Below are 22,494 nucleotides of genomic sequence, written 5' to 3'. Positions count from 1 at the left end.
TGATGTCAGGAGCTTGGTAGGAGTGTGACAACTCTGCTGCTCCAGCCTGGAGAGAGAGGAGCTCCTGAGAGCCGGCCCTTTAACACTGATTACTTTGATAATGGTTTACCTGAGACACAGCTGTTCCAAAGGCACTCTTTGGATTTCGGGTAACTGCAGCTTTACAAGCTGGTGAGTGTAGTGATGGCTACTGAAAAGATGAAAGCAGACTCCGGAGGCTACGCGCCCTGCCCGTCCTTTCCTTTGCAATGCATTGGCTTTGGACACAAATGTGTCTTCCAGACTTTCCATTCCTTTGCTGGGGTCATATCTACAAGAGGAAACAAGTTAAAATGGATGAGGATGGGAGTTTCACTTCAAGCAGGTGAAGAGCACCGACACCGAAGCTCAAGCAGAGAGGTACTGCCAACTTTTGGAAGGCCATAACTACCAACACTATGGATGCACGTCTGTAACAGGGCCATGCATGGAACTCCTATGGAGTCAATGGGAGCTTTGTGCACACAGTAAGCTGCAGAATGAGGCTCTTTTAGATTTTCTCCAGCTCTTTAACAGATGTGAATTCACACTCTGATGTGTTGAACAGTTTTTTTAAACAGATATCATGCAGAACACATCATTCTCCGAGATCACAGTTCTGCCAGAATAATCCCAATACCTTTTCTCTTTCATTTTCCCAGAATCAATCACAAAGACCACATCGTCAATGGTGATGGACGTTTCTGCAATGTTCGTAGATATGATGATCTTGGTAACTCCTACAGGGGGCTTCAGGAACACAGACTGCTGGTCTTCACTGGACAGCGAGGAATGGAGTGGATAAACAACACAGCTAGAAGAGAAAGATGAGCACATGCTTATCTTTGCCAATCTTTCTTCCTCTCAACATCCCTCCATTCACACAAGCTTTAGCCCACAGTATTGTAGGTTGTACATTCCCATTCTCAGAACAGAGCCCACGTGTAGCCCATACCCGCTGTCCCCTGCCCAGCTACAACTTCAGATTGAGACTCCAGGGGCCATGGATTATGGGATGGACATGTTCCTTGCTACATCTCACCATCAGCTCTTCTGGTGGATACAATCACCCAGCAGAATGCAGCCCACAGAGTTGACTTGCAAATATCCAGTAACTGAATTTAGCTGCTGACAGAGAAGTTAGCCTGGAGCTCTAAGGAGCAAAGAAAATGGGACCCACCCCTTAAGAGTCTAACAGCGACCTTGGTTTTCTTGATTCTCTCCACAGTCCCATCAGCCCTTAGACTGAACAGATCCAGTCCCTTAAGGGGCGCTGTGATAGGTTGAGTATCCCACCTTGCACAGGTCACAGGGAGCAGGCCTTTAAAATATTCTCTGGGGGGGACTGAGGGTGGGTGGGGGAAAAACGGGTTTCAGAGCTGGGTTGCAGTCTCTGCTGAAGAGTCCCTGAGAGCAGAGCTCTTCTGAGCAACTAAGCGGGAGCCCAACTTCTTCCCCCAAAGCCGGTCAGGGATTCTGCCAAGATTTCTGCCTTGTAAGGTTCTGCTGTCTTTCTATCCCCACAAGCTCCTCCCCTGTTTACTCACCAGAAGGCTTAAGGAGCCTGGCAGTGATAGGGTCTGCTTGCCTAAGGTGACATGTCCTATGATTCGCTATCACTGGCCAAGGGCTTAGCTAGGTGCTTTTTGAAAGATTGAAATTAAAACAGTATGTACAACCAGCGCTGCCACCAGATTTACACAAGCCATTCTGTGGGTGTTACTCTATTCTGCTGAGAAATTTGGACAACACAACACATCAGGCTAAGGTTACTCAATCTAACCAGGAGAATTCCTTCCTGTTTAAATGCAACCTTCAGATTGTCATCTAAATATGCGTGGGACAGCTTCCCTCCAAGTATAAGTTTATTTTTCCCTTTCTTGATTTTCTTCCTGCCTATTCCCACAAAATGTAGAATGTTTTACCTTAGAAATATCCAATACTTTAGAGCGCTAAAAATGCAGATGTTTTTGAAGCGCAAAACAGGGTCAAAGATAGAGTTAGACTCTACGTTTTTCAGCCTTCCATTGGCTCTCCGTAGCTAGTGCGTGACGACCCACTGCAGATAGTACATAAAGGCTATCTGGTTCTTACACAACACCCATTACCGTGGTATCTGACTGCCTCCCAAAATTCTCAAGTTATATTTATCTTGGTCACCAAAACTGCAACATTCCCTTCCCCGGTTTGAGGAAATGTGACTAGAACTTACATGGCAAATGTGCTAAGTGCATGATGGTTGAGCCACTGTGCTTACTTATAAAGGACCTGTTCCAGATGGAAGAGAAATGGAGAGAATGGCATCTAAGCCTTCTCCATCACCAGCTGTCTCAAACAGTAAGTGATCTGCACTTGTAACTGGAGACAGATACCAGAGTTTGAGTAGAAGGTAACTTTTTTTTTAAATCAGTTTCTTTACCCTTGATTTAACTTCAACACACTGTTGGTTTTGGGACACTCTTGACTTACCGTTTACTGTGTCTATTACTGAAAAGGGCATTAGACTGTAGCTGTTCATAAAGCATCTTAATTTCTGCTAGACCAGGCAAAAATATCAGTACAGCACCTGTACATATGGGGGAAAGAAGAGAGTCAATAGACGAATTCAGCTAAAATGCATGACTACACTTTGATTTTACCGCAATGCACAAAGGCCCCAGTCAAAACTGGAGCTCCATTTTGCTATGCGCTATATAAACTCACCAGCAGCAATGCCCCCTGCCCCCAAGAATTTACAATCTAACCAGACAAGACAGATAAAGATGTCAGCATACTGTCAAAGGTACACCTCTTTGCTACAGTTTTTATGCTGGCCCAGTGTACCCATCTGCCCATCCCCACAGAAATTAGGGGCCTCCCCACGCCGATCGACTCAAATGTCCTCAGATAAATTCGGAAGTTATGGAAATTATGTTTTGGATGAAAGTGCCAGCTTGGCACAACCTATACAAGCACATAACTGTTACATGTATTCCCTGCTACACAACCCACAATGGACAGCCAGGTTACCTGGTGGGTACGAGTGTTTGCCGCTGACTATCCATTCCAGAAGGGACTCTATTAATTCCAGATTAACTTTGTCCAAGTCCATGGCAGCCATTGTTTTTAACACTGATTTACTAACCCCTGAAAGAGAATTTAAAACAGGGTAGGGACATAGGTGAGTTGGTGTCTCAAAAGAGCACACACTACACAGGTAACTGAGAAAATGGCCACACAGAGGGTCAGCAGCCTTTCACCAAGCAGGACCCTGCATTTAAAACAGGGTAGGGACATAGGTGAGTTGGTGTCTCAGAAGAGCACACACTACACAGGTAACTGAGAAAATGGCCACACAGAGAGTCAGCAGCCTTTCACCAAGCAGGACCCTGCATCTCTGTAAATACGGCTGAAGGGTACAGTAAGCGTAATACCTCTGAGCGCAGTCTGTCCTGCCTTCCCCTTCATTCATTCTTCCCCACTCATTAACTCTACCACTCCTCCCACTCACACCCTATTGGGTCTCATATACTCCCAACGCACCACGCTCTCTGTGTGCCACATCCAATGAACATGTGCCAGCCCAGAACAGCTCACCCACACTGGTAGCAGGCAGGAGTTGGGAATGCCATGGGGGGAGCCAAGGACTGACATCAGAGCTCTAGAGGACCCTGCACACAAACTCTGTTCTGTCTCCTCCCAGTATTTCATTCTTAAATACCACAGACCCCAAAAGCCCTTTACCCTTTCGGGCTACTACAATCTTCCCCCCACCCCTCCACCCCCATCCTTGAAGATACAACCCCTGAGCTGTACACGAAGGATTACAATGAAAAAAAGGCTGGGTGGCTATCGGATCACTATTTTGCAAGTCAGTATACACCCCAGTGAAGTCCAGCAGCGAAGCCCTGGAACGGGAGCTTCCCGCCTACTCGAGCCACTGTGCTGACGCAGGATCAAGTAAACAGAGACCATCCCTAACAGCTGTCCTTAAAAACCTCCAATGAAGGGGATTCCACACCCCCCCTTGGTATCCTATTCAAGTGCTTAACTACCGTTACGGTTAGAAAGTTTTCCATCTATCTAACCTAAATCTCCCTGGCTGCAGATGAAGCCAATTACTTCTTGTCCTGCCCTCAGTGGACATGGAAAACAATTGATCACCGTCCTCTTTATAACAGCCCTTCACATCTTTGAATATTTTTATCAAGTCGCTCACAAGCCGCCCTTTCTCAAGACTAAACACGCCCAGTTTGTTTCTTAAATCTTTCTTCATAGGCCAGGTTTTCTAAACCTCACCATTTTTGTTGCCCTCTTCTGAACTCTCTAATTTGTCCACATCTTTCTTACAATGTGACGCCTAGAACTGGACACAGTACTCTAGCTGAAGCCTCACCGGTATCGAGTGGAGTGGGACAATTATCTCCTATGTCTTACATATGACACTCCTGTTAATACATCACAGAAAATTGAACTTTACACCATGAAGCCTCAAATTATGAAAATACATGTAGTATACTTTACAATACATTCAAGACTACCAGCTGGGTGTGTAAATATGCTTTTTGGGATATATGAGAGAGAGGGGGAGAGAGAGAGAGAGAGAGAGAGATTACCTTTGTACCGTATTAGGAGCTGTTTAAAAGTTAATTGCTGGTCTGGGACTGAATCCTTGACAGTAGTGTCATCCTCTAGGAGGCAAGCACATCTTAGATCTTCCTCTACTTCTTCTAACGCAGTTCTCTTGCGCCTTGCTTTAAGTTTCTCTTCTGGACCTCGTTTCGTGTTGTTCATGTACGGACTACCATCCTCTAAGACATACCTGAACACGAGCAAAGAGAATTCAGTCATAGGGAAAGCAGTTTGTACAGTCTATACTTTAAATTAAGCTTTCAAGGTATATGCCATGCCCATCACCATGGTACCTCCATGCCGTACAAATTTATATAAAGAATGAGTGGCTAATCATAGCCCTGACTTCTCTCTTCTGTCACTCTTTCTAGCAGCAGGTAGGAGTGCTGGGAATGTTACATCACTCTTAGCATAAGGAGTTAGCACATATTGTAAAGTCTGAATGTTCCTTTAGAATATGTGCTAACTACTTATACTAAACAATCTGTTCCACCTTGCCTGTAGCTGTGATGTTTGGTGTCCCTTTCCCAGGTCTGAAGAAAAGCTCTGCAGGGCTCAAAAAATGCTCGCACCAAAAGAAGTTGGTCCAATAAAAGACACTGCCTCACCCACCTAGTCTCTCTAATATCCTGGGACCGACACAGCTACAACCATGTTGCATACAACAATGGAACTATTCCAAAGGGCAGTTACTTGTGAGAATGCTGTCAATTATTTCATACCTTGTCACTGCAATTACATCTTCCAGAAAAAACTGATCCACAGGGAATGTTCGACCTAAAGAGAAAAATTTGAATCTTAAAGGAAAATGCAAGCTATCATTTCAGGAGTGGCGGTCAGGGGAGGGACAGTGTTTACAATTTCTCATGCTGGTGTTTCACCACTTCACCCCTTGTCCCACCTTCGTTAACTTAACAGTGCTATGGGGGTTCTTTTAGAACTATACTGCAATCAGTAACACAACTCGGTCCAGAACAAATGGCTGATGTTTTTCAAGAACACTGCTGGAATTCACTCAGTTTACACAAGGAGGATTCCGGTAGCAAGGTAATTTGGTGCAGTATTAGAATGATAGAAGCAACATATTTCCATCTAGCTAGGTATTTATATCATGCTCAGTGTGATATCTGAGCATTGTACAAATGTGTATACATCTAAACGGAGACCTACACGTACCCCTGGATACTCAAGCTCCTCCCCGTTTACCAGAACAGAAGGGATTGTTTTTTCCTGTTTTAGGGAAGCTGTGTCAGAGAGCTGGGTCTTGGAACTAAAGTTTCTTGCCATTCTTGGCTCATGCGTGAGTTCCAGAGCTGCAGGTCAACCGCCAAGAAGACTCTGTCTCCAGGTCCCCTTGTCATAGAAAATTCCATCATTCTGAGGACTGCAGCAAGGTCGGGCTGTCTCTGAAATAACTCAGGCGCAGCACACTGAGTTTTGAGATTCAGGACCAGCACCTTAAACTTGATCTGATATTTGATGGGTAGCCAATGACCAGTATTAGTCAGCAGGTGAGTTACACCAGCTGCAGCTTTAGTAGCTATGGATTCATTCTCCTACATAAATATGTTGCAATACTGAAGGACACAGCTGGCAAAATGGGACAATTTCTCCTGGCCAGCAAAAGGGATAAAAGGCATTTTGTGCTGCTATTGCTAATTGAACATCTAGTCTCAACGGGGAGCCCAAGAGGACAACAGGACGTAAATCATGGACACTTGGGCAGACACCCACTACTGAGAGCAGCAACATGGAATAATGTAACTCTTCGAAACATGTCCAATATTATCACCTCTGCTTTATCTGGGTTTTGCGGCAAACACTTGCTCTTCATCCAGACACTGTGCGTACTGGGGAATATCATCTGATAAAGGAGCAAATCATCTCTAAAAAAGGCTCCAACTAAAAAGATGAATTGCTTGTTTCCCAAATTCAAGGTTTTTAAAAAAAAAATTGCAAAGCATTTTAATATTTACTGATTCTCTATATTTTAAATGAATTTAGCAAACTCTGCAACGAAATCCCTGTCTTAGTATCTGATCTCCTGAGAAGATGGATGCAGCGCACCATTCCTAAGAAAGGAAGGGATTCTTGATGTTGCTGTAAGCAGCAACCCCTGCTGTCCATAAAGCAGCAGTGTTAAAAAGACTTTGGAGGAAATCCTTCAGACAGAGGAAAATGGAGTTGAAATGAGATTTAACCAAGAAAGGACATTTTTAAAAACAAAATAAGGCTTCATGAATGCACATAGGTATGACAGCAGCCTAGGACAGCGTTATATGTCCTGAAGTCCTCTTGCCTGCAAGAACTCTTCTGTGGCTTCTGGAAGAGAACCAAATGGAAACTGTCTGGTGTGGGGAAAACCTCATGCTAGAGATACATAGCAAAAGATAGAAAATGAACAAAAAATAGCACTGAGCTCATGTCACTGGAAGACAATGATATTTCCCAAATGTAATCAAATATATTGATGTTACATATTTGTAAGTGGGTCTTATGCCAAACTATATGTAATGGACAGATTCCTGTAGGCAAACAGACTTGAAGTTTTACAAAGTAAAACTAAACAAATGGTACATTTATTCTTTAGGTTCATGCCTAGGCTGCCCTTCATAGCCTGTGGTATGATCACCACCAGGGGCTGGGAAATCCTCAGCCTAACACGCTTGCCCCTAAACCAATCAGACATTTTTTGTAATCTCTATCCCTAAGCTAACAGAAACACTCCCCACTCCATTGTAAAATTTCTCAACTAAGCTGAAATCAAGCCTGTAAAATAACTTGTAATGGATAATAAAAAAAATAACTGTTCTTCACCTGGTATGTTAATAACTGGACAGGAGTTAAAGTACTGAGAGAAAAGCTCTGCATTCAAGGTGGCACTCATTAGTATAATACGCAGGTCTGGCCTCTGAAACATAATATCCTTCAAAACCAGCAGCAAGAAGTCACTGAAGAAAACAAGCAAAAGACATCTGAATTTCTTCAGTGTTAATTTCCAAATCTCCTCGCTCTCCAATCTGCTCCTTTTCCTGGTGCCTCCACCAGCATGGCAATAACACCATGTCAAGCTGCACTCACAATAGTGCCTCTCCGGCAATGGCCTTTAGCTAGGAATTTGGTCATTTACTATAAGTGACCGTGGGTTATAATTATCTACTTGTGGGCTGTCCCTTTCCAGAGTGTCTGGATTCCTTGGTATATTTGCTTAGATTTAAACAATACAAGCTCTTGGGTGCCCTAACAGTGAATTAAGCAGATGATAACATAATAACCGCCACCCAACAGTATTAAATAACCGCACACACACAAATTAACTCAGCCAACCAGTAAATTAAAGCAAGAGACAACCCCTTTTCACCCCTCTCCCCATGGAAGCATTCCCACCACCTTCACCAAAACATGTCAAGTACATGACTTTTGCAGGAGGCTTAGAAGTTCATCAAATGCAGCTGGTTTTTGAATTGGGGGAAAGCCGGATGGAAGGGAGGGGTGTCCAGTCCTGTGCTCCCCCCTCCCAAGGAACGCCCTTGCCAACAGCCCCCTCTCTTTTAGAATGAAGAGGCTTGAGCATCTCCAATGACTACAGCAGTGGCAGTATGTTGTAGGGAGAGCGGTGGTCACAGGCAGGCAGGATCCAGAGCTTTCCAGGGCACAACCAATGCTTTTAAGCTTACCCAGAGACCGTCCACATAGCTGCAGTTGGTCAAAAAGTACTAAAAGCATCTCGCAGGTCCCTTCTTCTCTGCTTTTAGAGTTACCAACAGACCTGGCCCCTTCCGGAGCACCAGCTGGTAAGAGGGGTGTGTTTGGGAGAGGTTGGATTACAACATGGTTGGGAGGGGGAAGAATTAGGAAATTCTGGACTGGGAAATCCCCACTTGGAATGTTCTACTTGGGATGGGAAGGGTCTTTAGGGCTTCCAGAGGCAGCATGTGGAGAATTAGGGCAGCTGGGAGACAGCAAGCTGAAATAGGGATGAGATAATCACCTAAAGAACCCACCTCCCTGTTGTCCCTCCTGTCTCATCCTAAAACTTTCATTAAAAATGTGACTGCAACTGTGATGGGTGACTGAAAGCGGGAGGATTGACCGATGTGCCTTCTCCTCAAGGAGCTGCCACAGCACAAACAAATCCCTTGGTGCCCAGGGAGAAAGAGACTGGGAGCAGAAACCAGAATCTCCCATATGGCCCTGCATACAGAGTACTGCCAGGAGCCCATCACACTGGCTGGAAGCAGTTTGATTTTAGTAATTTGTTACTCAGACATCTCAGTGCTCAACTTCATGTATTTGCTTCTCAGTTATGAAATAAGGAACTATTTACCTCTCTTCTGTTCTTTCATGAACTTCATCAACAATAACATGGGTGATTCCCTGTAAAGTCATGTCTCCTTCTAGTCTTCTCAGCAGCACTCCAGTAGTGCAGTACAGCAGCCTGGTAGCTAGTGACTGGAACAGTAAGCAAGGACACAAAACATTCAGTGGAATTTTAAAAGTTTAACAGCTTTCCTAACACAAAGTCCAGTGACAGCACATTGCCGTATGTCACTCATGTCCAGCCTGAACAGTCCTTGCTTCAAGCAGGAGCAAGCAATTTTTCCTCTCACCTTACCCTTAATTCAACTTAAATGCAGTTATCTGGTTCTTAACAGGGAGCCATTTTGCAAAAGGACAATGACATATCTAAACTATCTCATCTAATTCTTCCCTGCTTCAGTAGCTGCATGTTAAACACTTGACCATTTGTCTCCATCAATAAAGGTGAGAGCTATTGAAAGGGTAATGAGACTGGCTCTGGAGGAAGAAGGCTGTCTGTGTTTCTGATCTCTCTTTGATTGACTAATGAAGGTTTATATAGCATCATTGATGTGTGATGCATATTTTGCCCTATGAGACAGAATGAAAAGGTGTTGCAATTGTGGGCAACAGCAGAGACAGAAAAAAAGAGCAAGGCTCAAGTTAAGAAGGGACGGACAAAACAATAAACTAAAAATCAAACCCTTTGCAAAACAATTGGTCGCCACTGTAAACTGATCTGTTTTGTTTTCACTCAAAATTTATTTTATAATTTGTTCAATCAACTTTTTAGCTTCAGATCTTTGACAGTCTTTATTTTAGATTTGACTTTACTTCTGTAAATCGTATTGATGCAAAATTTGTCAAATGTGGATGACAGGAGAAATCAAATGACAGAAAAAGCTTTAAAATACTAAACCTGCTTTATCCAAGAAAAATGTTAGAAAGGGGGAATGGATGGCCCACTGAATATCACTAGTAGGAAGTTAGCTCAATTCAGCCCACATTGCTAAGGACTGAAGTGCTAGGCTTTGATTCCTGCTTGGTGGCTAATGAAAGTGGTTTCTTTCCAGTTTCCAGAGGACAAGTATTCAGATCACAAAACCCACTAGGACTGATTTCTTTGTTGGCCACCTCAGCAGAGAGGCTACCCAATGAACATACACTAAGACTACTACTACCTTCTCATCCTAGAAGGTGTGCCCGACAATGTGGCTTGAGGCAAAATGGCAGGGTAGCATGCGGAAGCTCGCATTGCTCTGGTCATACTGTATGAATCCTGTGGATAAAGGATTACATCTCTAGGAGAGTCAATCTACACCTTTTACAGCTAATACACACTTTTTAAAAGAACTAGATGAAAAGACAGGCAAAGCATACAAACCTTTACACTTTCTAAGCGGATCTGGTATCCCACAGTAATCCCAACTCTTTCTGTTCTCTCCTTGGCTACGCGTTCAGCTACAGAAATGGCAGAGATCCTGCGAGGTTGAGTGCATATGATATTGGCTACCCTATTTGGAGGACCCCTCAGTGAAGCATCCAAAATAAACTGAGGAATCTGAGTGGTTTTCCCACATCTGCATGACAAAAAAAATAATTAAAAAGTTTTTAAAATGTCTTGTCAGGATGAGTTAGAAGGTTGGATTTCCATTTGTATTTCCTTGCTTTCATTAGTTTGGGTCACACTTCATGTGAAATTCCTTAAGAACTCAAAATTCATTTACGATTGCAGTAATTTAACAGCAATGAATTATGCACTGGAGCACCTGATCATTCCAGAACAAAGGCTGTATAATTAAACTTTAGATATGCCTTCCCGTGTACCATTTGATACTAGAAGCGTATGTGTAAACCACATCCTTACCCAGTCATGCCACTCACAACAAGCACCTGATGCTTAGTCAGCAAATCAAGAATGGTTTCTCTTTCTTCCCAGGCAGGGAGATTCTGTCTTTCTTGCAACATGGACTGGAAGTGCCTAGAAGACTAACAAACATAATTAAGAGAAATTGATCTCTTTGGTTAGGAGCCTCAAATCCTGCCCTAGATTCACAGATTCAGATGAGAAGGGACCATTATGATGATCTAGTCTGATTGTTTAGAACACTTTCAAACACGTTATCTTAACTTCGGGTAACCTGACAGCAAATGTGAAAAAATCGAGACAGAGGGTGGCGGGTAATAGGATCCTAAGAGGGATAAGCTCAGTGGTTTTAGCATTGGTCTGCTAAACCCAGGGTTGTGAGTTCAATCCTTGAGGGGGCCATTTGGGGATCTGGTGCAAAAATCTGCCTGGCAATTGGCCCTGCTTTGAGCAGGGAGTTGGACTAGATGACCTCCTGAGGTCCCTTCCAACCCTCATATTCTATGATTCTAAAAAAACCCCAAAATCGGGACATTTGTTATTTCCTAACAAAATAACTAATTTTACACTTAGCTGAATAGCTTGAGAGGCAGTTTGTCATTTAAAGTAAATATCACAAAGTCAGAATACAAATGGATTTTTTTTTTTTTTTTGCACTGTACCTGCTTTATTCGGAATTGCTTGCAGATTTTGACATTTTCATTATACACAGACTTTCCCTGCATGTCATACTTTCTGGAAAGCTTCTTCTTGAGGTTCACATAACTCTCATTCTCCACAACAACTGTTTCAGGCTCCTCTTCCTCCTCATCTTCATCACTTTCACGCTCAGACTCTTGTGTAACTTGAGAAAGAAAAAAGCATCTTAACATACAACTCTGCAGAGATTGAGACAAACACTGGTTTGAGGCCTGGGACTTCTTGAGTCCTGGATCACGGTCCAAAAAAGCAGAACTACACCAAGTCACCAGTTGGCCCTAAGTTCTAAGATCCAACATTACCAGAGCTAGAAGCAAATGTTTTATAACATAAAAAAGCGGATTTGAAATCCACACTAAGATTCAATTTCCTAAATCCAGCCACATCTACATTTGAGTGGTTTAAAAAAGTAATCTTGTTCTTAAAATGTAATGGGAAGGTTCCGTTGCCAGTGTCCATGCGCTCAAAAAATGGGGTAGTAGTTTTCGCTCAAGTATCAGAGGGGTAGCCATGTTAGTCTGGATCTGTAAAAACTGCAAAGAATCCTGTGGCATCTTATAGACTAACAGACGTTTTGGAGCATGAGCGCATCTGACGAAGTGGGTATTCACCCACGAAAGCTCGTGCTCCAAAACGTCTGTTAGTCTATAAGGTGCCACAGGATTCTTTGCAGTTTTTGCTCAAATTTCCCAAGAAAGTTCACCTTCGAGAAGAGACCAACTCTGGAATGTTCCATCTCAACAAATGAAAGTTTTGGAAAGTTATGAGTAGTTCAAGACAGGGGACTGGAATACAATCTTTACTTATAGGTAGGGCCCTGTGTAGATCGCAATTTCACAGACTGGGCAGAAATCAACACTGCAATTTTTCCAACAGCAGGGATGCAGAAAGGGGCATCCACACATGTTGGTCTTGTGCTCAATCCAGCTTGCAGCAGAATTGGGGCGGGTAGGGGAGGAAAGAAAGCAGGATGGATGGGGACGTGGCATCTGGTTTTATGCAAGGCACAGTAGCCAGTGCTGCCGCCACTTGGAACACACAGCCGTACTGAGCACAAGACCAGTGCATGCAGATGTCCATTTCCACCTCTCTGTTGCCTGAAAAAAATTGAAGCAGTGAGGTGGGGGAGGGAGGAGAGAGGAACAGACTCAGTGGGCTGTTTTATGCGAGGCACAGCAGCCAGCACTGCCGCTGCTTGGAACATGAATAGCCATGGCCTCGGGAGGAAGCCATGGGAAGGCAGGAGCAACCATCCGTGCCTACCAGCCTTGTGTTCGGTGCAGCTTGTAGCACACATTCCAAGCAGCAGCACTGCTGGCTACAGTGCCTAGCAGAAAACAGGCTGCTCAGCTCGCCCCCAAAGTGCTGCTCCGACATGGCAATCCTATGCACTGCGAGCATGAGACCAGTCCTTCTGTCGCTCCGCTGTTGGAAACATCGCAGCAGTTTCAGAGGGACTCAGCAGCCGTGTGTATTCTGTTGGAAAAAAAATTAAATCGATAATTTCCCATGACACTGCCGTGAATCTTCAAAAGAATATCCAGGATTTCCACAGGGCGGCTGCAATGCCTGTGATAAATAATGTGGTCCGATGACTCTCTTCTCGGAAATCTGTTTATAGTTACTGCCTGTGTAATGCAGCCAGCAGTATGAAGCAATATTACAAACAAGAGACATCATTAGGAATGTTATAAAACTGGGTGAAACACCCGCTCAGCCTCAACTCCAGCTTTACAAAGTCTCTTTATTTTTTGCCTAGGAATTCTTTCAGTTTTTAAATGTTTCAAAATCAGTCAGTAACAGTATGCACCGGGACAAGCAGCCTGAACTTCACTCCCAGCCTTTGCTTTAGACTCTAGACTGTACTCCCACCATCAAAAGAAAAGCCTTTATGACACTGTCCTTACCTTCTGACATGTGATTTGAAACAGGTGAACTATCTGGAAACACTTGTTTATGACCGTCTGCATGGGTTCTTGTTGAGGGCATGGCCAGCAGGGACACAGGAGGGACACTATATTTGTGGGAAGTATTAGTAAGTAACTCGGTTATCTCCGATTCATCCTCCAAACAGGTTACTAAAGAATACACAACTGGTTCATTAGCCTCTGCAGACGTCAAGGCCTTTCCATAGAGGAATTCAGCAATGTGCAAACGACAAGCCAGAGGTAGATTCTCATTGGTGGAATAAAATGCCACAACTGGTGCCTGATACGGGTATTTGTTATCCTCAGGAAATCTGATTTCAAGTTCGTACAAAGGAGAGGTATCATCATTAGATCTGAGGTGAGCGTCATCCACAGAATTCTGTAACGTTCTTGGCAGGTGCTTTGGAGGAGTCTCATGTTGGAATTTGCATCTTGTGCCAAACTTGCAGCCTCCTTGAAGGTAAAATTTACAGACTTTATTTAAAGTCTGTTTTGTCACATCTTTGGCAGCACTATCCCTCTGTTTGGATTTGCTGAATCTATTTGTTAGGTGTTCCAGTTCCAATCCAAATGTCCAAACTCTGTTTTTAATTCTTTCTATAAAGTTTTCTCCGTAGATTGAACGGAGAGCAAAAGCCTCTTCTTGCCTTTGTTCCAAGCATTCTTCTAGACTGGCCTGAACAGCTGCTTCTGAGATTTGCATCCTCTTTCCGTATTTTTCTGAAAAGCACTGCAAGAGCAAGTGTTCCAACGATGCCCCAATGTTACCATTGCAGGATCTTAGTATTGTCCGACAGTGCTCATTATCAAAGCCATACCTGCAGCAGAATGGAGAAAAGAATTGTAAAAGGCAATGATAAAAAAGCAATGAAATATGAAGTAACAGCAGATCTATTCAATTAAACTAATTTAATATAAGCTTATACGGAATCAGACATCATTACTTTTTTGTCTGAAATATTTCGAGAGAATTTTAGCACTCATGGGAGGTGCCAGACTGGCAGCTATGGAAACAGAAGTCCACTGTTTAGCCAGTCCATGATGGATTAACCCATTCAGTGAACATTTCACACTTCAGAAGTAACACATGACAGCTACAGGATTATTAAACCATATAGTGCAAAGTCAACTCTTCAGAGAAAGTTTAGTTACTTAGAGATAGAAAGCTTCCACGTATTCGGGGAAAAAAAAAAAAAAGGCTCATGACTGCTTACAAGGTATCGTGTGTGAACTATAATGACAAAGGAATTCTACATGGTATAGAAATATTTGATATTTGCTCATTGGAACTGCCAAAATTGAATGCAAACTTTCCATTTCCATTAACTATCCTGAATATTTGATTTTACAGTATCTATTTCTGTTTCTTGGAGAGACAACTGAAACGACCAAATGTAGCTACCTGTTGCAAGACTGGAATGATTTAAGTGTTATTTTAAGAGCATTCACAAAAGGGCTGATTCTGTTAGTCCTCTGCATGCAGAACTTCCACCGAAGTCAACGAGAGTACCAAGCACTGAGGGCTTAACCTTTCCAGGAGTGCAACCGTATTATTTAATATGAACGGAATCACCTGGAAAGTTTATGCACAGCAAATGAAGACACCTCATTTTCCATCATTCTGTGTTCATCTGGTTCAGAAACCACCTTTGTAGTTACTTCAGAAATCTCATCGTCTGCCGACCAGCACTGCACGTCATCAAAATAATCAGGTTCATTATCGTCATCTTCACCTGATGCAGCCATTCTGATAAAGAGATATGAAACCAATAACAGCATTATACATTTTAATTAGATGTATGTCTGTGTGATTCAAAATTATGGTGTTTCAAAAAAAGGGAAAATTGAAGAACAACAAGCTGCTTTTATTTAGAATAGCCTGTCTGCTAAACTATTATACATTACACATTACTGAGGTATGGCCACCATTAATCAGCAGAATGCAATTTCAAGAGCAAAAATATTGCACGCAGCACACATTTGAAATGATTATTTTTTTAAACAATTCTTGTCCACAACTTAGGAATCCTGGCTCAGTTTCCTAGAAAAGTCAAGTCTTTCTATGGATCTGCTACAGGAGTGCAAAGAAACCAAAAACCTTCAAGAATGACCATTAGCAAAACAGGGAAGATCAAATTTGATATTCCTGATAATTCTAAAGTTAATAAAAATAAGGATTTCTTTATACTTCATAAAGCACAACAACAAAAAAGGAACAAAGCCATTTTCTGCTCTTCAAGTCAACTTTAAAGAAATAGGGGAACAAGCAATTACTTTTGGAAGTGCTGGTAAATCAGAGAGCTTAAAAGCATTAGAATGGTGCCCATTTTCTAACAATTTACATTTGGATAGTTCCTTTCATCTAAAGAAATCCAAAGCACTTTAGACACCACACAATGCCACAGTGAGGTAATGATCTCTGGTGTGGAACACAGTCATTTCATAGCAACAGTAATATTACACACCAGTTTGCCAAAAGGAAAGGAAGAAAATTTTTTAGGAAACCTATTCCAACATAGCAACTATGGAAATATATAGTACAGATGAGTTGTGGGTTTTTTTGGCTCCAAGCTTTAAGGCACATCATTACATATTACAACAGTGCCCAGTGAATGATGGAAAAGGTTAGAGGCTTTCGTGTGCAAAACATTTCTCCTCCAAGCAAAGGTACACATGTAAAAAAATTGATCTAGCCAGGAATGGTTTTGTTTGTTTAAACTAACTCTGAACCAGCAGATAGCTCTTGTCTCTGGAGTTCTTGGAGGAGTTCTTTCACCCTTTGCTGATTCTCAGATGTCATATGTATGGTCTGCAGAGGCATCCTCGTTTCAGGTTGCTGTTTGGTTTGCCCTCCTCTTCTGATAATGCAGCTTGATCTAAAAATTAAAAACACCCACACAAATTCCATGTTTACTTATGTAACTGAAATTATACAGACTAATCAGATTCCAACATCAAGAATCCAACAGAAGAATTAAAGTGAGGGCTCCTCCAACACACAGGCACAATGGGACACTTAATTGTGTTTGTGTGTTGGAAGGTCTTTAACAACAAATACACTTTTTTGGGTCTTTTGTCACATCCTCAGTGTTTTCAAGTTATTTGGCTATATAAAATCATCAGTGGTTACAATACAGCCACGTATGTTTAAGTATAGATTGGCTAGAATACATTTTGGATTAAGAAAACGGACAATAATGCATGCACACTAAGATTATACAATAAAAAGACTTTTTGGCAGACCAAAAACTATCATACATTTGCATTAAAACATGCTTTAAACTTGGAAATGTAAAACTTGAGGAGGAGAAGTTAGCTTTAAAGGACTGGTAATTCAATATGCAAAGCAGAACTCTTTGCCTGCAAGTATAGATTTTTATTTTAACATGAAAATTCACTCTTTCAACATTTACATTTTAAATAGAAGATGATTACAAGGCCTGTCCACTCTTCTTTCTAGAATTTGTACCATCTCTTGTTATTTGCCAGTAAAAAGACTGCTACAATTTAGTGTTACATAGTTACTGTGGTGAAAGTAAGTTGTACCAGAGAGAAAGAGTGCCACTAAGCCACTGCCAAAAGCAGCAGGAAGAGTGGGAGGTATGTGTGTGTAAATCTGAGGGAACTGGGCATAGGGTTTGGAGCCAGAAATCCTGAATCCTATTGTGCTTTTCCAACTCCTCTCTCAACTAGACTTAAGACTTAAAAATTCACAAGCATTTGCTGAGACATCCCACTACTCCATGCTGTGATTTATTTGATGGGTCACTAATTTCTGTAAACCATGTGTGAAATCAGGCTAACTTGCTCCTCCCTCACCTGAAGGTCAGACTAGAACCAGTGTCTGGGATTTGAAAGCTAGCAATTACAGGCAAAGTTCAGCACCAATCTGGTCATCTTAAAAGCTCCATCTAGGCACTACGATTTCACTGTGCATAACAGCTACTCAGGGGTTTCCATCCTACTCTTTTCTGAAACATGATCCTCAGTGGCTCACTGCAATGAAAACTAAACCAACAATTATTCAGATAACAGTGCTCTAAAAAAAAAGCATCAAGAACTATCCAAAAGTGCCTAACTATGGCAAAATCTATTACAAGAAATCCAGGACTTGATTTACAGGTTAAGGGAGGCTTTTACATTGGTGCTAACTTGAAAGAGAATAAATACACACACAAAAAGTATTTGAAGAGCATTCGTCTGTGTTTCTTTTTAAGTTATTCTATGTGTATATGCTTTAATCTAAGCTGTTTACCCAGGTTTCTTACTATATAAAATATGTTATCTGAAAACTTTCCCAAGTATAAGAACGCCTATTCTCTTTACATTTAAAAACATTCAAAGTTGTTCAAAAAGGGGATTTGAAGTGTCCCACAAATCTTAAGTCATGTAGAAAATGAATAATAATGACCTGGATGCAACTGGCGGTTCCTCAAAGCAGCAAAAGTCATCCCCATCATCCCAAATTTTGCTTGACCCTTTCTTATTTCCACCAGCATGAGATTTGTTACATTGTCCTCTGCCTCTTCCGCCTCCGCCTCTCCCTCTTCCTCCGCCTCTATTTGGCCTTCCTCTTCTCTTCCCTGCTGAACTCATTTTCTCCTACTAAGGGGAAAAAAAGGGTTAAACAAATATTCTAATAATTATGCAATACAGTCCATGTTTCTTGGTGCACATCATATTCTTATTTATATGGTACAATAAAAAGTATTGTTAACAAATGGTCTGTTAGAAAATATGCCTTGTCTAATTCATATGTCCAAGAAGCAAGTGTACTCTTCTACAACAGTTGTTGTAAAATACAAAAGCATTTAATACAAAAGCTATTCTAGTCCATTGTGATAGCAGGTTTTTGCTAACTTGTAGTGTTGGTGCTTCCGTTTTTTCATCTGAAAAATGAGTTTAGTAACAATGCTTTGTGATTACCTCTTTTTAAAGTGCTCTAAGAGCTACTGATAAAAAGGCGGGTAAGTATTATTAGCCCAGCTATGGCCTCATGGAGACTTAGAATTTACAACCATTCAGCCAGACTCCATCGGTGCCAACCCTTAAGCACTTGAGCTGGGGTTTGCACCAACTGAGCTCATCAGGAATTACCCCTGCTTGAAATACACAGACCTGATGGATCTGCATTCATCTTAGGGGGATCAGTGAGAGGCCACAGCCTTCTGTGAGGAGCATCATGCCTCCTCAGCAGCTTTGGCCCCACTCTTTCGTACTACAATTCTAATGGGGACACAATGACAGAACTTTCTAGGGCACAGATGACTCAGGGAAAACCTTTAAAGGGGATCTCCACTGTGGAGAGGTGTCCAGTCTTTATTACTTTTCCACCCTAAAGTTTGCAGAGCTGGAGAGGATAAGGATGCATGTTCTAAAGCAGTGGCTCTTAACCTGGGACGCTCACACCCTCAGGGAGTGCAAGATGCCCTTTCTGGGAGTGTGAAACATGCCAGATTTTTTTTAGAAGGTAAATCATCGAAAACACAAATTAAGCACAGGCATGTAAGTACAATTACTTTGTTTCATCAAACCTATGTATTTATTAACATTATACATTTTTTAATGATTACTGTAATATACAAACAAAAAATATATCTAGATTTAAGGGATGCGAGAACATATTTTGATTTTTGATAAGGGGTGCATGAACATATTTTGAGAACCAAAGGGGTGCAGAGTGCGGTAAAGGTTAAGAACCACTTTAAAAGTAATCTGCATGAGGCACTGTAGTCTAGTGGAGAAGACATGAGTCTAACTATACCTATCAACCTTCAATCTTGCCATTACACGACACAAGCCATTAAAAACCTATGACAGAAGACCAAAATGTGGAACAGCTGTATTTTGTTGCATATCACAACATAATTAACAGCCTATAATAGCTTTTCACTGTAAGACCGATTTTACAGGATGTTTTCTCATTGTGAAATTCAATAAGCCAGATTTTAAAAAAGAAAACAGCAAAAACAAATGCCATGATATGGGATTGCAAAGAACCTTTACTTGGCAATTATCCAAAACAATGTTATACTGTACCAATGCAGCACATCTGGTAAAGATGCTCTATGTTGATGCGAGAGAGCTCTCCCATCAGCATTATAAACCACCTCAATGAATAGCAGAAGCTATGTCAGTGAGAGAAGCTCTCCCAATGACACTGCGCTATGCACTAGAGCGCTTACGTCAGCGTAACTTACGTTGCTCGGGGGGGGGTTTATTCACACCCCAAGTGGTGTAAGTTCTCCCAACATAAACTGTAGTGTAGACGCAGCCTTACTCTACAACACAGTTTTATAATTAAACAAGTCACCATCTCAGCTAAATAGAGGCTGTTGCCCCTGCACAGTGGAGGAGGGAGTGCATATGTAGGTAACATTGCTGCAAGGCCACGCTGGAGAGGTAAGAAGCGTGAGCAGTGCACCCAGCAGGAGCTCTGGGTACAAGCAAAGGTGCCTGATGCTGGTCACAGTCACTGTTAGAGCTGACATGTCAGTGGGTTAAGACACCTTCGGGGGGTGGAGGGGGGAATTCACACCCAGCACAAGACATAAAACCAACTTAATCATCCTCTAGAGACACCACAGCCCCATTTGGGACCAAAGCCCTCCGTCACAACCTCACCCATTACACTCCCTACTCCCTGCAGGGCCCCGCACCCTCCACCACGACCCCACCCATTACACCCCCCACCCCCTGCGGGGCCCATTATACATTTTAATTAGATGTATGTCTGTGTGATTCAAAATTATGGTGTTTCAAAAAAAGGGAAAATTGAAGAACAACAAGCTGCTTTTATTTAGAATAGCCTGTCTGCTAAACTATTATACATTACACATTACTGAGGTATGGCCACCATTAATCAGCAGAATGCAATTTCAAGAGCAAAAATATTGCACGCAGCACACATTTGAAATGATTATTTTTTTAAACAATTCTTGTCCACAACTTAGGAATCCTGGCTCAGTTTCCTAGAAAAGTCAAGTCTTTCTATGGATCTGCTACAGGAGTGCAAAGAAACCAAAAACCTTCAAGAATGACCATTAGCAAAACAGGGAAGATCAAATTTGATATTCCTGATAATTCTAAAGTTAATAAAAATAAGGATTTCTTTATACTTCATAAAGCACAACAACAAAAAAGGAACAAAGCCATTTTCTGCTCTTCAAGTCAACTTTAAAGAAATAGGGGAACAAGCAATTACTTTTGGAAGTGCTGGTAAATCAGAGAGCTTAAAAGCATTAGAATGGTGCCCATTTTCTAACAATTTACATTTGGATAGTTCCTTTCATCTAAAGAAATCCAAAGCACTTTAGACACCACACAATGCCACAGTGAGGTAATGATCTCTGGTGTGGAACACAGTCATTTCATAGCAACAGTAATATTACACACCAGTTTGCCAAAAGGAAAGGAAGAAAATTTTTTAGGAAACCTATTCCAACATAGCAACTATGGAAATATATAGTACAGATGAGTTGTGGGTTTTTTTGGCTCCAAGCTTTAAGGCACATCATTACATATTACAACAGTGCCCAGTGAATGATGGAAAAGGTTAGAGGCTTTCGAGTGCAAAACATTTCTCCTCCAAGCAAAGGTACACATGTAAAAAAATTGATCTAGCCAGGAATGGTTTTGTTTGTTTAAACTAACTCTGAACCAGCAGATAGCTCTTGTCTCTGGAGTTCTTGGAGGAGTTCTTTCACCCTTTGCTGATTCTCAGATGTCATATGTATGGTCTGCAGAGGCATCCTCGTTTCAGGTTGCTGTTTGGTTTGCCCTCCTCTTCTGATAATGCAGCTTGATCTAAAAATTAAAAACACCCACACAAATTCCATGTTTACTTATGTAACTGAAATTATACAGACNCGCCCCCAGCACAGCCCGTTCCCCCCACTAGCCCCTGCCAGAGCGCAGGCCCCCGGCCCCCACCAGTCCCTGCCGGAGCCCACTAGCCCCACAGAGCCGCTTGGCCCGTCACACAAGTTGAGGCTGGTCCCGTCAGGCCGTTTTGGGAACGCGGCGCCCCGGAGCGGGACGAACGTGCCCAATTCAGGCTGGGCGAGCCCGGACCCCGGGCCGAGCTGCCAACCCTCCTGGATTGCCCGGGAGTCTGCAGGCCTGGAGACTAGGCTGCCATTGAAGATTACGTCATGTGAGGAAGCCTCCAGGAATCCCTCCGACCACAATTGGCAACCAGAGTCCCTACGGCCAGGTGACGATAGCCACACCCGGCTTCACGAACACAGAATCGGATTCCCGCTGGTGCCTCTGCGCAGGGTTTAGAGCAGACGTGGCACTGCAGCTTGTTCGGCAGGGAGCATCGTGTTTGCTCAGGGACCCACCTAATTCCGAGCGCAGAACGCCCCATATTGCTCTGGGTGGTCCATGGCCCTTACACTTTTACCGCCTTTATAAAGCCTGACCCCATGGCTTACCCCAACGGCTGTATTTACTGTCTTGTGTGTGAACCTCATTCTGGGCCAGTCCAGGGTTGCCAGTTTTGGTGGGAAGCTTCGTCACATGACATAAGGTTTAATTAAAGGTTAATCTTTAATTCCCGAACGCTCCAGGACAACCCTGGAGCATTGTCAACCCTACATGAAGCCCACCTTGGAACCGTCTCTCAATTATATCTGATATCGGCATAAGGCTGTGGCTTTGTGGGTCCTAAAGTGTGGAACTCGCTGTCTGAAACACCTGTGTCTATTCATCTCTTCCCTCCTCTCAGAAAGAAAAAAAAACTCAACTTTTTTATTTTGAAGGTTTTTTTATTGTGACTACTATTGATCCTGTGTTTATTACATTTCCCCAACTACCTGATTTTTCCCTTCTTTTTGTACTGGATGCTAACAGTTGTGTCTGTCCTGAATATTGAGTGTTTCTTTTCATTATGTTTTTCTTGTATTTTAATTAGTTCTCATTAATTTGTATCATGCAGTACCCTCTGTGCCTTGGAGGAAGAATATGGACATTTTATAAATACAATTATATTATTGATTGATTCTCATTTGTTTAAAGGCTCGGATTCCAAAATGAAAGTAAAATAATTACACACATTTTCTTTTAACA

General features: G+C 42.3%; 1 protein-coding gene across 3 annotated transcripts in view; it reads right to left on the bottom strand.

Annotated features, from left to right (window-relative positions):
- The window catches only part of DHX57 (DExH-box helicase 57), a 30,851-nt gene extending 11,147 nt beyond the window's left edge, over positions 1-19,704 (bottom strand). For 2 of the 3 annotated variants that reach the window (XM_032790826.2, XM_032790827.2), the window contains exons 1-16: positions 19,462-19,547; positions 17,834-18,027; positions 16,146-16,298; positions 14,996-15,169; positions 13,402-14,240; positions 11,458-11,639; positions 10,796-10,917; positions 10,313-10,508; positions 8,957-9,081; positions 7,447-7,580; positions 5,352-5,406; positions 4,614-4,819; positions 3,028-3,144; positions 2,488-2,584; positions 659-832; positions 110-310 (exon numbers count right to left, since the gene is read on the bottom strand). In XM_032790826.2, coding sequence (XP_032646717.1) covers positions 110-310; positions 659-832; positions 2,488-2,584; positions 3,028-3,144; positions 4,614-4,819; positions 5,352-5,406; positions 7,447-7,580; positions 8,957-9,081; positions 10,313-10,508; positions 10,796-10,917; positions 11,458-11,639; positions 13,402-14,240; positions 14,996-15,169; positions 16,146-16,298; positions 17,834-18,018 — 2,960 coding nt within the window. In that variant the 5' untranslated portion in view covers positions 18,019-18,027; positions 19,462-19,547. Of the gene's footprint in view, positions 1-109; positions 311-658; positions 833-2,487; positions 2,585-3,027; positions 3,145-4,613; positions 4,820-5,351; positions 5,407-7,446; positions 7,581-8,956; positions 9,082-10,312; positions 10,509-10,795; positions 10,918-11,457; positions 11,640-13,401; positions 14,241-14,995; positions 15,170-16,145; positions 16,299-17,833; positions 18,028-19,461; positions 19,548-19,622 lie in introns of those variants that run through there. The other variant, XM_075064515.1, reaches the window with a different exon arrangement.
- Positions 19,705-22,494: the final 2,790 nt, after the last annotated feature.

The sequence above is a fragment of the Chelonoidis abingdonii genome, chromosome 3 (assembly GCF_003597395.2).
Source record: "Chelonoidis abingdonii isolate Lonesome George chromosome 3, CheloAbing_2.0, whole genome shotgun sequence".
NCBI classification, from domain to species: Eukaryota; Metazoa; Chordata; order Testudines; family Testudinidae; genus Chelonoidis; species Chelonoidis abingdonii.
This window is presented reverse-complemented; position numbering and strand designations above follow the sequence as displayed.